General features: G+C 48.6%; 1 protein-coding gene across 3 annotated transcripts in view; it reads left to right on the plus strand.

The window, feature by feature from the left end:
• RTKN (rhotekin) overlaps positions 1-12,422 on the plus strand; it is a 53,249-nt gene extending 40,827 nt beyond the window's left edge. Inside the window, exons 10-11 of one of the 3 annotated variants that reach the window (XM_044274594.1) lie at positions 9,982-10,147; positions 10,270-12,421. In XM_044274594.1, the coding sequence (XP_044130529.1) occupies positions 9,982-10,147; positions 10,270-10,511 (408 nt within the window). In that variant the 3' untranslated portion in view covers positions 10,512-12,421. Of the gene's footprint in view, positions 1-9,981; positions 10,148-10,269 lie in introns of all 3 variants that reach the window. The other 2 variants (XM_044274593.1, XM_044274592.1) reach the window with 2 other exon arrangements.
• The last annotated feature ends 3,467 nt before the right edge of the window (positions 12,423-15,889 follow it).

Consider the following 15,889-nt stretch of genomic DNA (forward strand, 5'->3'; position numbering starts at 1 on the left):
AGGACGCATGCGCGGCGCCTCGGAATTTGCTCACGGCCGCACGCTGGCCGCCTGGGGGGGGGGGGGGCCGCACAGAGGGGAGCCCAATCCCCCGCCACGGCCGGGCTTCCCACCCGCTGCCCGCCTCCCACACTCCGGCCGGGGCTGTCTCGGCTGGCGGCTGCCATGCCCCCGGTTGGGGCTGAGACATGCGGGCACCTTGTCCTCCCACCCCGGTGGGGCTGCCGCTGCTGTCTGCTCAGCCGGGGTGCTCAGGCAGCCGCCACCCGCGCTGTCCCGCGGCCACATCTTAGTCACTTATGTTGCCTGGGCCAGGCGCTTACTCCCCCACTAGTTAGCCGGGTAGCTTCCTCCCAATTCATGGCTCCGGCAGCCATGGATCCATGCTGGCCAGCCTGCAGTTGCAGGCAGGCCACGTCCCGCTCCAGGCCCGGCCTGGGACGGCTCTCTGGTCATGACCAACATTTGGGTGGTCTGAGCCCTGGCACGCGGTAAATTGCCCATCACAGGTGGCCAGATGGGCAATTCACGGGCCACACCCCCTCCACGTCCCACATTGCCCCATTCAGGTCGCCGTGCCTGGCTCGGCATGTCCACCCCCAGGCCCGCTCCTGCCTGGCTGGCATACGCCACGGTCTCCGTCACACACATTCAGGTCAGATCCGTGGCGCTCCAGGTCGTTCACGACCCGGCCTACCCACGGCCTCCCAGCGGGGCCGTTGGGGGCTCCGGCCTTGTTGCTCCCTATGTTCACATGTGTGTTCCTTTCCCAGGTGCCAGTAGCGTTCGTGGTCCCCGTCGTACCTTATCCCGACTGTCCCGACGTCAGGTTAGGTCCTGCAGAAGATCGCTGTCGGCCGCTCGCGGGAAAACTCATACTTGAGGGTTCAGGTAGGTAATCTGGGGCTGCTTCCGGCAGTTCCTCTTCCCGACATCCCGGGTTGCCTCCCAGGAGGCACGCGGGGATGTGTTCTCGCTCTCAACCCGGGACGTTCAGGTGTCTCCTCTGTCCAACTTAGCCTGAGGCGTTCAGGTGTCTTCTCTTTCCAGGTACCCTGAAGCGTTCAGGTGTTCTCTCTGTCCATCTTGGCCTGAAGCGTTCAGGGGTCCTCTCTGTCCATCTTTGCCTGAGGCGTGCAGGTGGCTTCTCTGTCCAGGTACCCTGAAGCGTTCATGGGTCTTCTCTGTCCATCTTTCCCTAAGGCGTCCAGGTGTCTTCTCCGTCCAGGTACCCTGAAGCGTTCTGGTATCTTCTCTGTCCTTCCTTGCCTGAGGCGTTCAGGTGTCTTCTCTGTCCAGGTACCCTGAAGCGTTCAGGTGTCTTCTCTGTCCTTCCTTGCCTGAGGCGTTCAGGTGTCTTCTCTGTCCAGGTACCCTGAAGCGTTCAGGTGTCTTCTCTGTCCATCCTTGCCTGAAGCGTTCAGGTGTCTTCTCTGTCCATCCTTGCCTGAGGCGTTCAGGTGTCTTCTCTGTCCCAGCACCCTGAAGAGCTCAGGTGTCTCCTCTGTCCATCTCAGGCGAGACGTTCAGGTGTCTTCCCTGCCAGGGGCCCCGAGGCGCTCGGGTGTCTTCTCCGTCCACGGTGGCTGGTAGCGTCGGGGTCGGTCCTGGGCTCGTCGGCCTCAGGTGCAGCCACCTTCCCGGTAGACAGCCGGTGCTTTCAGGTCACGCATCGCCACTCGTCTCGGTACTCCCAGGCCCCTCCTCACCACAGTCCCTAGTCTCCGCCTCCTGGTGCCCTTCTTCCTGGTCCATGTTTTGTCCACGTCTCCCTGTCTCCACATTAGACAACACTACGCGGTGTCCACGCGCACCCACGATGGTTCCAGTCTCGCGCGGCATTTTTCTCATGTCACTCCTAACTTTTCCAGTCCTCAGGTCCAGCCGGTTCGTTCCCGTCCATCCTCTGACGGTAAGACAAGGGTGTTGATCCAACGCTCCCAGGTGTTGCAAGGTCTCTGCTATTGTTGAAGCCATGTCACAGGTCTCTGACGTCGACGACACGTTGTCCCTCCCGGGTACGTCGGTCTCCAGCCAAGGCGGCCCAGTTGCCCTCCGAAGATGGACTGTGCCGAGGCTCGTTGCGGAATTGGCCAAGAGAGGCATCAGACACCCAGCGTCAGCCAGGAAGGCCGAGTTATACCGCCTATTGATGACCGAGCCCAGCGCTCCTGAAAGGGAAGATCCACCCCCAGCCATCCAGCAGTCCCTGGTGCTGTTGCAGGCCTCCTTGGATTCGCTCATCTCGTCCGTTGCCGACATCAGGACCAGGGTGGTGGACTTGGAGTCCAGAACACCGGCGTCTTCCCAGGCGGTGGTCCCCGTCTCCGATCCCCCTCTATTTCAGCTTCCGGCTCCAGGTACGTCCCCGGCTGCTCCGGTGGTGGCTCCTGCGCACTTGGTACCGGACCACATCAGGAGGGACATCTTGGCGGGCAAGGACGTGAATCTCGCGTCCATCCTGATTGCATCCCACGATGCCGCAGACAACAAGACTTTTGACTGCGGGGAGGTCTCGGTGGTCCTTCGGGCCAAGGATGGACGTCTCAACCGCAAGCTCTCTGTCGTCGAGTTTGTTTTGGCCTTCGGCCTGTTTAGAGACGTGCTCTGCTCCGCTTTCCCGGCCCGCCGGGAGGAGCTGGACACGTATCTACACAGGGTCACTGGACTTGGGCACAAGTACGGCGGCACGGCTTTTTATGACTACCACCGCTCCTTCTCAGCCAAGGCCGCCGCCGCGCTTGCCCAGTTCCAGTTCTCCGTCAACTGGGCCATGCTGGACATGGAGTTGTTCTGCCAGCATTTCGCCGGCCTCCGGGCCCCCGCTTGTTCGACCTGCCAGTCGATTTTCCACTCTACTGAGTGGTGTCCTCAAACGGCCACGGCCCAACCAGACAAGGCTATTCCAGGCCCCTCTGGGGTCCCCCGCAGTCCCTCCACCACCGATAAGTTGGGTAGACCCATTGTCTACCTTGGCAACAGCCAAGTTTGCAATAACTTCAACTTTGGTTCCTGTCTATTTAGCGGTTGCAGGGCCCTGCACATCTGCTCCATCTGCTTCAGGGCTCACCCCAGGTCCACATGTCCCAAGAAGGCTTACAAGCGCCTATGACTAGCCGACTGCGACATCGACCTCCTGGCTCTCCTGTTACGGGACCATCCGGTGCCAGGGTTCGTGGACTTCCTGATCACTGGCCTCTGCTCCGGGTTTGACACAGGGTTGGTGGCACTACCCCATTCCAACTGGGAGTGCGGCAATCTGCAGTCAGCCAGGTCAGATCCCACCGCTGTACAGGAACTCCTGAATTCTGAGGTGAAGAAAGGGTTCCTCCTGGGCCCCTTCAACCAGGTTCCTTTCTCTCGCTGGCGGATCAGTCCCATAGGCATCGTGTCCAAAAAAGATTCGAATAAAAAACGTTTGATTTACGATCTCTCCGCCCCCCATGATTCCGTCATCCCCAGCATCAATTCGCTCATCCCTTCTGAAGAATTTTCCATGACCTATGCGTCCATAGACGAAGCCATTGCCCTCATCCTTAGCGCCGGGAAAGGCGCCTGGTTGTCTAAAACTGACATAGCGGACGCCTTCAAACTGCTGCCCATTGCCCCTCACCTTTGGCAGTTCTATGGCATCAGGTGGGAGGGCAGGTTCTATTTTGCCAACAGGTTGACCTTCGGCTCAAAAAGCAGCCCGTGGTTATTCGACCAATTGGCACAGGCCCTGCACTGGATCCTGATCCACCACGGCAGCGCCCCAGCGGTCATCCATTACCTGGACGACTTCCTCCTCATAGAACCTCCGCTATGTCGGCCAGATCTTTGCCGCCCTTTCCATCCCAATTTCGCAGGGGAAGACCGCGGGGCCGGTCACTTCCATCACCTTCCTGGGTATTGTCCTGGACTCAGACAGAATGGAAGCCAGGCTTCCAGAGGCAAAGCTGTCCCAGATACGGGAAGTCGTGGCCAGGGCCATCACCTCTTCCCAGGTGACCAAGGTCGAGCTACAGTCCATCCTGGGTCGGCTGAAGTTTGCCTTAAGGGTCATGCCCCAGGGCAGGGCTTTCATTTCCCGGCTGCTCTCGCTCCTTCCCTCAGCCTCCGAACCCAGCAGCATTGTCCACTTGGACAGGGCTGCCATGGCAGACTTGCGCATGTGGGACAGCTTTCTGTTATCTTGGAACGGGGTCAGCCTGTTTGTTCCCTCATGGTCCCAGTCATCTACCAGGGTGTTTGCCGATGCTGCAGCATCCCGGGGTTTCGCGGCCATCTTCGGGTCCCAGTGGCTGGCTGGCCCATGGCCTCCTCAGGTCAGTTCCGACCCTCAGTCCCTCAGCTCATCACCGTTCCTGGAATGTTACCCCATCGTGGCGGCCGCATCCGTCTGGGGTCACCTCTGGGCGAATTCCAGCGTCATGTTTATATCTGACAGTCAGGACCTTGTGGACATCATCTCCAAAGGCCGAGCTAAGTCGGCCAGGGTCATGTCCCTGTTGCGCAAACTGGTCTGGCTGGCCATGACCCATAACTTTCATTTTTCATGTTCCCATATCCCAGGTGCCAGCAACACGGCGGCCGATGCATTATCGAGGTTCAATTTTCACACCTTCTTTCAGGTATGTCCAGAAGCAGACCGGACCGGGGCCCGGATTCCCGGTTTCAGCGACCTGATGTTGGACTGAGGTCTCTGCTGGCAACCGCCGAGGACCTCAGGCACCGATCCCTTTCGGTCAACACGGCTCGCAACTACGGCACAGGTTGGAACCACTTCCAGAAGTTTTCCAGGGACCATCCCCAACAGGATATGTCCGTCATTGCGTACATCATGGCTTTCATGGCCCATTGCCATGTCAACCTCAAGCTGGCACCCAGCACCATCCGTTTGTACCTGGCCGGGGCGCAGCATTTCTTAGCCCTTCAGAACCCAGAAGTACGCGCAGCGTTCACATCCCAAGCCGTCAAGGCCACGCTCAGAGGCATTGAGAAAAACAGTAAAGACTCCAACCCGTCCCGTCGGCCGGTCTCCGGTGAGCTGTTTAGGCAGCTGTCTGCAGCCCTAGATGGCAATCCTTTTGGCCATTTCACTAGTCTGGTCATCAAAGCCGCGATGTACCTAAGCTTCTACGGCTTCCTTCGTCCAGGAGAATTTTCAGTTTCTTCCCTGAAGACGGTCTTCCTGAAAAAGAAGCAGCTATCCTGGAGCCAGGATCATCTGGTATTAAGCCTGCCTTCCACCAAGACGTCCCAAACCGGTCCTCCCATACTGATCCGTTTCTTCAAGTCCGGGAACGCCTGGTGTCCGGTGGTGGTACTCCAACATCTCCTGGGTTCCACACCATCTCCAGATCCAGAGTCTCCGTTGCTGCCATTCCAAGGGAAACCCCTATCCACGCCACAGTTTGTCTCCCACATCAGATCCCTGGTCGCAGGGTTGGGGGTGGACCCCAAAACCATATCAGGACATTCGTTCCGCATCGGAGCGGCTTCAGCGGCTTCCAAGCACGGGACGCCTCCGCACGTCATCCGTCACATGGGTAGGTGGAGATCTGCCTGTTTTTCCCGGTACATCCCGGATCCGCTGACTGAAACCCGACAGGTATTCCGTTCCTTGGTTTTGTAACCCTGTTCCACACGCATTAAACAGCAGCACTTCTCCTACCTGGTGTCTTTTTGGCCCTCTTTTAGGCAGGCCCACGTCCCGTGGCTCCAGGCACACCCCAGCCACTGTCTAGCCCCCTCCCGTCACCTTACTGACCGTGGCCGCGGCCACAAATACATGTGTGATATTACATGGGGAAGTGTCTATATTACATGTGTGATATTACACGGAGAGTGTCTATATTACATGTGTGATATTACATGGAGAGTGTCTGTGTTACATGTGTGATATTACATGGAGAGTGTCTGTATTACATGTGTGATATTACATGGAGAGTGTCTGTATTACATGTGTGATATTACATGGAGAGTGTCTGTATTACATGTGTGATATTACATGGAGAGTGTCTGTATTACATGTGTGATATTACACAGAGAGTATCTGTGTTACATGTGTGATATTACATGGAGAGTGTATGTGTTACATGTGTGATATTACATGGAGAGTGTCTGTGTTACATGTGTGATATTACATGTGAAAGTGTCTATATTACATGTGTGATATTACATGGAGAGTGTCTGTATTACATGTGTGATACTACATGGAGAGTGTCTGTGTTACATGTGTGATATTACATGGAGAGTGTCTGTGTTACATGTGTGATATTACATGGAGAGTGTCTGTATTACATGTGTGATATTACATGGAGAGTGTCTGTATTACATGTGTGATACTACATGGAGAGTGTCTGTGTTACATGTGTGATATTACATGGAGAGTGTCTGTGTTACATGTGTGATATTACATGGAGAGTGTCTGTGTTACATGTGTGATATTACATGGAGAGTGTCTGTATTACATGTGTGATATTACATGGGGAGTGTCTGTGTTACATGTGTGATATTACACGGAGAGTGTCTGTGTTACATGTGTGATATTACATGGAGAGTGTATGTTACATGTGTGATATTACATGGAGAGTGTCTGTGTTACATGTGTGATATTACATGTGAAAGTGTCTATATTACATGTGTGATATTACATGGAGAGTGTCTGTATTACATGTGTGATACTACATGGAGAGTGTCTGTGTTGCGTGTGATATTACACGGAGAGTGTCTGTGTTACATGTGTGATATTACATGGAGAGTGTCTGTGTTACATGTGTGATATTACATGGAGAGTGTCTGTATTACATGTGTGATATTACATGGAGAGAGTCTGTATTACATGTGTGATATTACATGGAGAGTGTCTGTGTTACATGTGTGATATTACATGGGGAGTGTCTGTGTTGCGTGTGATATTACACGGAGAGTGTCTGTGTTACATGTGTGATATTACATGGAGAGTGTCTGTATTACATGTGTGATATTACATGGAGAGTGTCTGTGTTGCGTGTGATATTACACGGAGAGTGTCTGTTACATGTGTGATATTACATGGAGAGTGTCTGTGTTACATGTGTGATATTACATGGAGAGTGTCTACGTTACATGTGTGATATTACATGGAGAGTGTCTGTGTTACATGTGTGATATTACATGGAGAGTGTCTGTGTTACATGTGTGATATTACATGGAGAGTGTCTGTGTTACATGTGTGATATTACATGGAGAGTGTCTGTATTACATGTGTGATATTACATGGAGAGAGTCTGTATTACATGTGTGATATTACATGGAGAGTGTCTGTGTTACATGTGTGATATTACATGGAGAGTGTCTGTATTACATGTGTGATATTACATGGAGAGTGTCTGTATTACATGTGTGATATTACACAGAGAGTATCTGTGTTACATGTGTGATATTACATGGAGAGTGTATGTGTTACATGTGTGATATTACATGGAGAGTGTCTGTGTTACATGTGTGATATTACATGTGAAAGTGTCTATATTACATGTGTGATATTACATGGAGAGTGTCTGTATTACATGTGTGATACTACATGGAGAGTGTCTGTGTTACATGTGTGATATTACATGGAGAGTGTCTGTGTTACATGTGTGATATTACATGGAGAGTGTCTGTATTACATGTGTGATATTACATGGAGAGTGTCTGTATTACATGTGTGATACTACATGGAGAGTGTCTGTGTTACATGTGTGATATTACACGGAGAGTATCTGTGTTACATGTGTGATATTACATGGAGAGTGTCTGTATTACATGTGTGATATTACATGGGGAGTGTCTGTGTTGCGTGTGATATTACACGGAGAGTGTCTGTGTTACATGTGTGATATTACATGGAGAGTGTATGTGTTACATGTGTGATATTACATGGAGAGTGTCTGTGTTACATGTGTGATATTACATGTGAAAGTGTCTATATTACATGTGTGATATTACATGGAGAGTGTCTGTATTACATGTGTGATACTACATGGAGAGTGTCTGTGTTGCGTGTGATATTACACGGAGAGTGTCTGTGTTACATGTGTGATATTACATGGAGAGTGTCTGTGTTACATGTGTGATATTACATGGAGAGTGTCTGTATTACATGTGTGATATTACATGGAGAGAGTCTGTATTACATGTGTGATATTACATGGAGAGTGTCTGTGTTACATGTGTGATATTACATGGTGAGTGTCTGTGTTGCGTGTGATATTACACGGAGAGTGTCTGTGTTACATGTGTGATATTACATGGAGAGTGTCTGTATTACATGTGTGATATTACATGGAGAGTGTCTGTGTTGCGTGTGATATTACACGGAGAGTGTCTGTGTTACATGTGTGATATTACATGGAGAGTGTCTGTGTTACATGTGTGATATTACATGGAGAGTGTCTACGTTACATGTGTGATATTACATGGAGAGTGTCTGTGTTACATGTGTGATATTACATGGAGAGTGTCTGTGTTACATGTGTGATATTACACGGAGAGTGTCTGTGTTGCGTGTGATATTACACGGAGAGTGTCTGTGTTACATGTGTGATATTACATGGAGAGTGTCTGTGTTACATGTGTGATATTACATGGAGAGTGTCTGTATTACATGTGTGATATTACATGGAGAGTGTCTGTATTACATGTGTGATATTACATGGAGAGAGTCTGTATTACATGTGTGATATTACATGGAGAGTGTCTGTGTTACATGTGTGATATTACACGGAGAGTGTCTGTGTTGCGTGTGATATTACACGGAGAGTGTCTGTGTTACATGTGTGATATTACATGGAGAGTGTCTGTATTACATGTGTGATATTACATGGAGAGTGTCTGTGTTGCGTGTGATATTACACGGAGAGTGTCTGTGTTACATGTGTGATATTACATGGAGAGTGTCTGTGTTACATGTGTGATATTACATGGAGAGTGTCTGTGTTACATGTGTGATATTACATGTGAAAGTGTCTATATTACATGTGTGATATTACATGGAGAGTGTCTGTGTTACATGTGTGATATTACATGGAGAGTGTCTGTGTTACATGTGTGATATTACATGGAGAGTGTCTGTGTTACATGTGTGATATTACATGGAGAGTGTCTACGTTACATGTGTGATATTACATGGAGAGTGTCTGTGTTACATGTGTGATATTACATGGAGAGTGTCTGTGTTACATGTGTGATATTACATGGAGAGTGTCTGTGTTACATGTGTGATATTACATGGAGAGTGTCTGTGTTACATGTGTGATATTACATGGGGAGTGTCTGTATGACATGTGTGATATTACATGGAGAGTGTCTGTGTTACATGTGTGATATTACATGGAGAGTGTCTGTATTACATGTGTGATATTACATGGAGAGTGTCTGTGTTGCGTGTGATATTACACGGAGAGTGTCTGTGTTACATGTGTGATATTACATGGAGAGTGTCTGTGTTACATGTGTGATATTACATGGAGAGTGTCTACGTTACATGTGTGATATTACATGGAGAGTGTCTGTGTTACATGTGTGATATTACATGGAGAGTGTCTGTGTTACATGTGTGATATTACATGGAGAGTGTCTGTGTTACATGTGTGATATTACATGGAGAGTGTCTGTGTTACATGTGTGATATTACATGGGGAGTGTCTGTATTACATGTGTGATATTACATGGAGAGTGTCTATATTACATGTGTGATATTACATGGAGAGTGTCTGTGTTACATGTGTGATATTACACGGAGAGTGTCTGTGTTACATGTGTGATATTACATGGAGAGTGTCTGTGTTACATGTGTGATATTACATGGAGAGTGTCTGTGTTACATGTGTGATATTACATGGAGAGTGTCTGTATTACATGGAGAGTGTCTGTGTTACATGTGTGATATTACATTGGCGCGGGGAGAAGGTTCCTGAATGCCATGGATTGGGACACCAGGCAGTATTCCTAGTTTCCTGCTCTTATCCCCAGGACACCAGGATCCGGTGTTCGGACCGTGACGGTCAGAGCCTGGTGCACACCTTGTCCATCACTAACCGCTACGGCAGTGAAGAAGTGACTCACACAGCCAAGGCCGAGAGCCGAGAAGATCTGCGCCGCTGGATGGAGGCCTTCTGGCAGCACTTCTATGACATGAGTATGTTTGGACCTGGCCACTTATCACCCTCTGCCCCTTGTCCGTGCTCTGCTTCTTCCTTCTGGAGTTGGTCCTGGCAAATCACTGTCATGTCTTCCTCACAGTCTCACTGTCTTCTGCAGGTCAATGGAAGCAATGCTGCGACGACCTGATGAAAATAGAAACCCCACCACCCAAGAGACCAGCAGCTGCCCTCGCCAAGCAAGGCTCCCTCTATCATGAAATGGGTGAGTGCCTCTACATAAACAAGCCTGATGAAGCAGAATGTGGGGGCACACGGGGGGACAAGAGAAGATGTCAGCTGGAAGAGAACAATCAGAGGGGTAATGAGGGTGATGGGTCAATAAGGAGGATGGTTGGATGAGAAGTGCAATGCAAAGATGCGGGGAATAGGTGGTGGAGGAGGCTGATGAATGAGGAGGGTGATGAGGACAATAGACAGAATAGTTGGATAAGGAGGGAGAGAGGAACAATGAGAATATTGGTGGAATTAGGAGGACGATGGGGAAGAAGAGGAGAATGGTTGGATGAGAAGGGCGATGTGGGGAATTGGTGGTGGAGGAGGCTAATGAATGAGGAGGGTGATGAGGACAATAGAGAGAATAGTTGGATAAGGAGGGAGAGAGGGACAATGAGAATATTGGTGGAATTAGGAGGACGATGGGGAAGAAGAGGAGAATGGTTGGATGAGAAGGGCGATGTGGGGAATTGGTGGTGGAGGGTGATGAGGACAATAGAGAGAATAGTTGGATAAGGAGGGAGAGAGGGACAATGAGAATATTGGTGGAATTAGGAGGACGATGGTGAAGAAGAGGAGAATGGTTGGATGAGAAGGGCGATGTGGGGAATTGGTGGTGGAGGAGGCTAATGATGAGGAGAATGTTTGAATGAGAAGACATATAATGGTTTTAAAGAAAATGCTCCATAAGGTCAGTGGTTGGAGGAAAAGGAGAGGAAAGACTGGGTGAGAAGGATGATGGAAAATGAGGGTGGTGTGATGAGAAAGGTAGATGAGGAGAAGTATTATGAGAAGCGGTATGAATAAAAGCAAGGGAGCTGGGGAGCAGTATGATGAGAAGTAAGAGATGAGGAGCAGTATCATGAGAGATAATGGAGATGAGGAGATGTATGATTAGAGGTAAGGGAGATGAGAAACTATATGAAGGGAAGAAGGAGAGAAGAGGAGCGTTATGATGAGAAGTGAGATGAGGAGCGGTATGATGAGAAGTTAGGAGATGAGAAAAATGATGATGATAATAAAGGGAGATGAAGAGCAATGTGATGTGCAGTTAGAGAGATGAGGAGAGGTATGATGAGAGGTAAGTGGGATGGGGAGCAGAATCATGAGAAGTGACATAGATGAGGAGAGGTATGATGAGAGGTAAGGTAGATGAGGAGCAGAATGATGAGAAGTAAGAGAGATGAGGAGGGGTATGATGAGACGTAAGGGAGATGAGCAGAATGATGAGAAGTAAGAGAGATGAGGAGGGGTATGATGAGATGTAAGGGAGATGAGCAGTATGATGAGAAGTAAGAGAGATGGAGAATGGTATGATGAGAAGTAAGGGAGGTGAAGAGCAGTATGATGAGAAGTATAGGAGATGAGGAACAGTATGATGAGGAGGGTGATGGGTAAGAAGGATGGATGAGAAGGATGATGGAAAATGAAGGTGATGTGATGAGAAGTAAGGAGATGAGGAGCAGTATGATGAGAAGTAAGGGAGATGAGGAGAGGTATGATCATAAGTATAGGAGATTAGGGCAGTATGATGAGATGTAATGGACATGAGGAGAGGTATGATGAGACGTAATTGAGATGATTTGCAGTATGATGAAACGTAAGAAAGATGAGGAGCGGTATGGTGAGAAGTAAGGGAGATGAGGAGAGTTATTATAAAATGTAAGTAAGATGAGGTATGGTAAAGTGAGAAGTAAAGGAGATGAAGAACAGTATGATGAAAAGAAGGATTAGTGAGAAGGATTAATGAAAATGAGGGTGGTGTGATGAGAAGTAAGTTGATGAGGAGCACTATGATAAGAAGTAAGAGAGATGAGTTGAGGTACGATTAGAAGTAAGAGAGATGAGGAGCATTATGATGAGAAGTAAGGGAGATGAGCAGTATGATGAGAAAGGTGATGGGTGAGAAGGATGATGGAAAATGAGGGTGGTGTGATGAGAAGTAGGGAGATGAGGAGCAGTATGATGAGAAGTAAGGGAGATGAGGAGAGGTATGATCATAAGTATAGGAGATGAGGGGCAGTATGATGAGAAGTAAGTGAGATGACTTGCAGTATGATGAGAAGTTTAGATAAGAGGAGTAGTATGATGGGAAGTAATGGAGACAAGGAGAGGTATGGTGAGAAGTAAAGATGTAAGGAGCAGTATGATGAGAAATAAAAACAACCGGAGCAGTATACTAAGTAGTAAGGGGGATGAGGAGCAGTACGATGAGAAGTAAGGGAGGGAGATGAGGAGCAGTATGATGAGAAGTAAGGGAGGGAGATGAGGAGCAGTATGATGAGAAGTAAGGGAGGGAGATGAGGAGCAGTATGATGAGAAGTAAGGGAGGGAATTGAGGAGCAGTATGAGGAGAAGAAAGAGACACATGGAGAGGTATGATAAGAAGTGAGTAAGATGGGGGCTGTATGATGAGAAGTGAGATGAGGAGCGGTATGATGAGAAGTGAGATGAGGAGCGGTATGATGAGAAGTGAGATGAGGAGCGGTATGATGAGAAGTGAGATGAGGAGCGGTATGATGAGAAGTGAGATGAGGAGCGGTATGATGAGAAGTGAGATGAGGAGCGGTATGATGAGAAGTGAGATGAGGAGCGGTATGATGAGAAGTGAGATGAGGAGCGGTATGATGAGAAGTGAGATGAGGAGCGGTATGATGAGAAGTGAGATGAGGAGCGGTTATGATGAGAAGTGAGATGAGGAGCGGTATGATGAGAAGTGAGATGAGGAGCGGTATGATGAGAAGTGGTATGATGAGAAGTGAGATGAGGAGCGGTATGATGAGAAGTGAGATGAGGAGCGGTATGATGAGAAGTGAGATGAGGAGCGGTATGATGAGAAGTGAGATGAGGAGCGGTATGATGAGAAGTGAGATGAGGAGCGGTTATGATGAGAAGTGAGATGAGGAGCGGTATGATGAGAAGTGAGATGAGGAGCGGTATGATGAGCGGTATGATGAGAAGTGAGATGATGAGCGGTATGATGAGAAGTGAGATGAGGAGCGGTTATGATGAGAAGTGAGATGAGGAGCGGTATGATGAGAAGTGAGATGAGGAGCGGTATGATGAGAAGTGAGATGAGGAGCGGTATGATGAGAAGTGAGATGAGGAGCGGTATGATGAGAAGTGAGATGAGGAGCGGTATGATGAGAAGTGAGATGAGGAGCGGTATGATGAGAAGTGAGATGAGGAGCGGTATGATGAGAAGTGAGATGTCGAGCAGTATGATGAGAAGTGAGATGACGAGCGGTATGATGAGAGAGTAAGTGAGCGGTATGATGAGAAATAAGAGACATGTGGAGAGGTATGATGAGAAATAAGAGACATGTCGAGAGGTATGATGAGAAGTAAGTGAGATGGTGGCGGTATGATGAGAAGTAAGTGAGATGGTGGCGGTATGATGAGAAGTAAGTGATATGGTGGCGGTAAGATGAGAAGTAAGTGAGATGGTGGCGGTATGATGAGAAGTAAGTGAGATGGTGGCGGTATGATGAGAAGTAAGTGAGATGGTGGCGGTATGATGAGAAGTAAGTGAGATGGTGGCGGTATGATGAGAAGTAAGTGAGATGGTGGCGGTATGATGAGAAGTAAGTGAGATGGTGGCGGTATGATGAGAAGTAAGTGAGATGGTGGCGGTATGATGAGAAGTAAGTGAGATGGTGGCGGTATGATGAGAAGTAAGTGAGATGAGGAACGGTTTGATGAGAAGTAAGTGAGATGGTGGCGGTATGATGAGAAGTAAGTGAGATGTGGAGAGGTATGATGAGAAGTAAGTGAGATGTGGAGAGGTATGATGAGAAGTAAGTGAGATGGGGAGAGGTATGATGAGAAGTAGTGAGATGAGGAACGGTATGATGAGAAGTAAGTGAGATGGTGGCGGTATGATGAGAAGTAAGTGAGATGGTGGCGGTATGATGAGAAGTAAGTGAGATGGTGGCGGTATGATGAGAAGTAAGTGAGATGGTGGCGGTATGATGAGAAGTAAGTGAGATGGTGGCGGTATGATGAGAAGTAAGTGAGATGGTGGCGGTATGATGAGAAGTAAGTGAGATGGTGGCGGTATGATGAGAAGTAAGTGAGATGGTGGCGGTATGATGAGAAGTAAGTGAGATGGTGGCGGTATGATGAGAAGTAAGTGAGATGGTGGCGGTATGATGAGAAGTAAGTGAGATGAGGAACGGTTTGATGAGAAGTAAGTGAGATGGTGGCGGTATGATGAGAAGTAAGTGAGATGTGGAGAGGTATGATGAGAAGTAAGTGAGATGTGGAGAGGTATGATGAGAAGTAAGTGAGATGGGGAGAGGTATGATGAGAAGTAAGTGAGATGAGGAACGGTTTGATGAGAAGTAAGTGAGATGGTGGCGGTATGATGAGAAGTAAGTGAGATGGTGGCGGTATGATGAGAAGTAAGTGAGATGAGGAACGGTTTGATGAGAAGTAAGTGAGATGGTGGCGGTATGATGAGAAGTAAGTGAGATGGTGGCGGTATGATGAGAAGTAAGTGAGATGGTGGCGGTATGATGAGAAGTAAGTGAGATGGTGGCGGTATGATGAGAAGTAAGTGAGATGGTGGCGGTATGATGAGAAGTAAGTGAGATGGTGGCGGTATGATGAGAAGTAAGTGAGATGGTGGCGGTATGATGAGAAGGAGAGGTATGATGAGAAGTAAGTAAGATGGTGGAGGTATGATGAGAAGTAAGTGTGATGGTGGCGGTTTGATGAGGAGGAGAGGTATGATGAGAAGTAAGTGAGATGGTGGCGGTATGATGAGAAGTAAGTGAGATGAGGAGAGGTATGATGAGAAGTAAGTGAGATGGTGGCGGTATGATGAGAAGTAAGTGAGATGGGGAGAGGTATGATGAGAAGTAAGTGAGATGGGGAGAGGTATGAGGAGAAGTAAGTGAGATGGTGGCGGTATGATGAGAAGTAAGTGAGATGGGGAGAGGTATGATGAGAAGTAAGAGGTATGATGAGAAGTAAGTGAGATGAGGAGAGGTATGATGAGAAGTAAGTGAGATGGTGGCGGTATGATGAGAAGGAGAGGTATGATGAGAAGTAAGTAAGATGGTGGAGGTATGATGAGAAGTAAGTGTGATGGTGGCGGTTTGATGAGGAGGAGAGGTATGATGAGAAGTAAGTGAGATGGTGGCGGTATGATGAGAAGTAAGTGAGATGGGGAGAGGTATGAGGAGAAGTAAGTGAGATGGTGGCGGTATGATGAGAAGTAAGTGAGATGGGGAGAGGTATGATGAGAAGTAAGAGGTATGATGAGAAGTAAGTGAGATGAGGAGAGGTATGATGAGAAGTAAGTGAGATGGTGGCGGTATGATGAGAAGTAAGTGAGATGGTGGCGGTATGATGAGAAGTAAGTGGGATGAGGAGGGTATGATGATGAGAAGTAAGTGGGATGAGGAGGGTATGATGATGAGAAGTAAGTGGGATGAGGAGGGTATGATGATGAGAGAGGAGATAGTAGTTGTTGCAGGCGTTTGTTCTTTTCCTCCTTC

Source organism: Bufo gargarizans, unplaced genomic scaffold (assembly GCF_014858855.1).
Source record: "Bufo gargarizans isolate SCDJY-AF-19 unplaced genomic scaffold, ASM1485885v1 original_scaffold_1853_pilon, whole genome shotgun sequence".
In the NCBI taxonomy this organism is placed as follows: domain Eukaryota; kingdom Metazoa; phylum Chordata; class Amphibia; order Anura; family Bufonidae; genus Bufo; species Bufo gargarizans.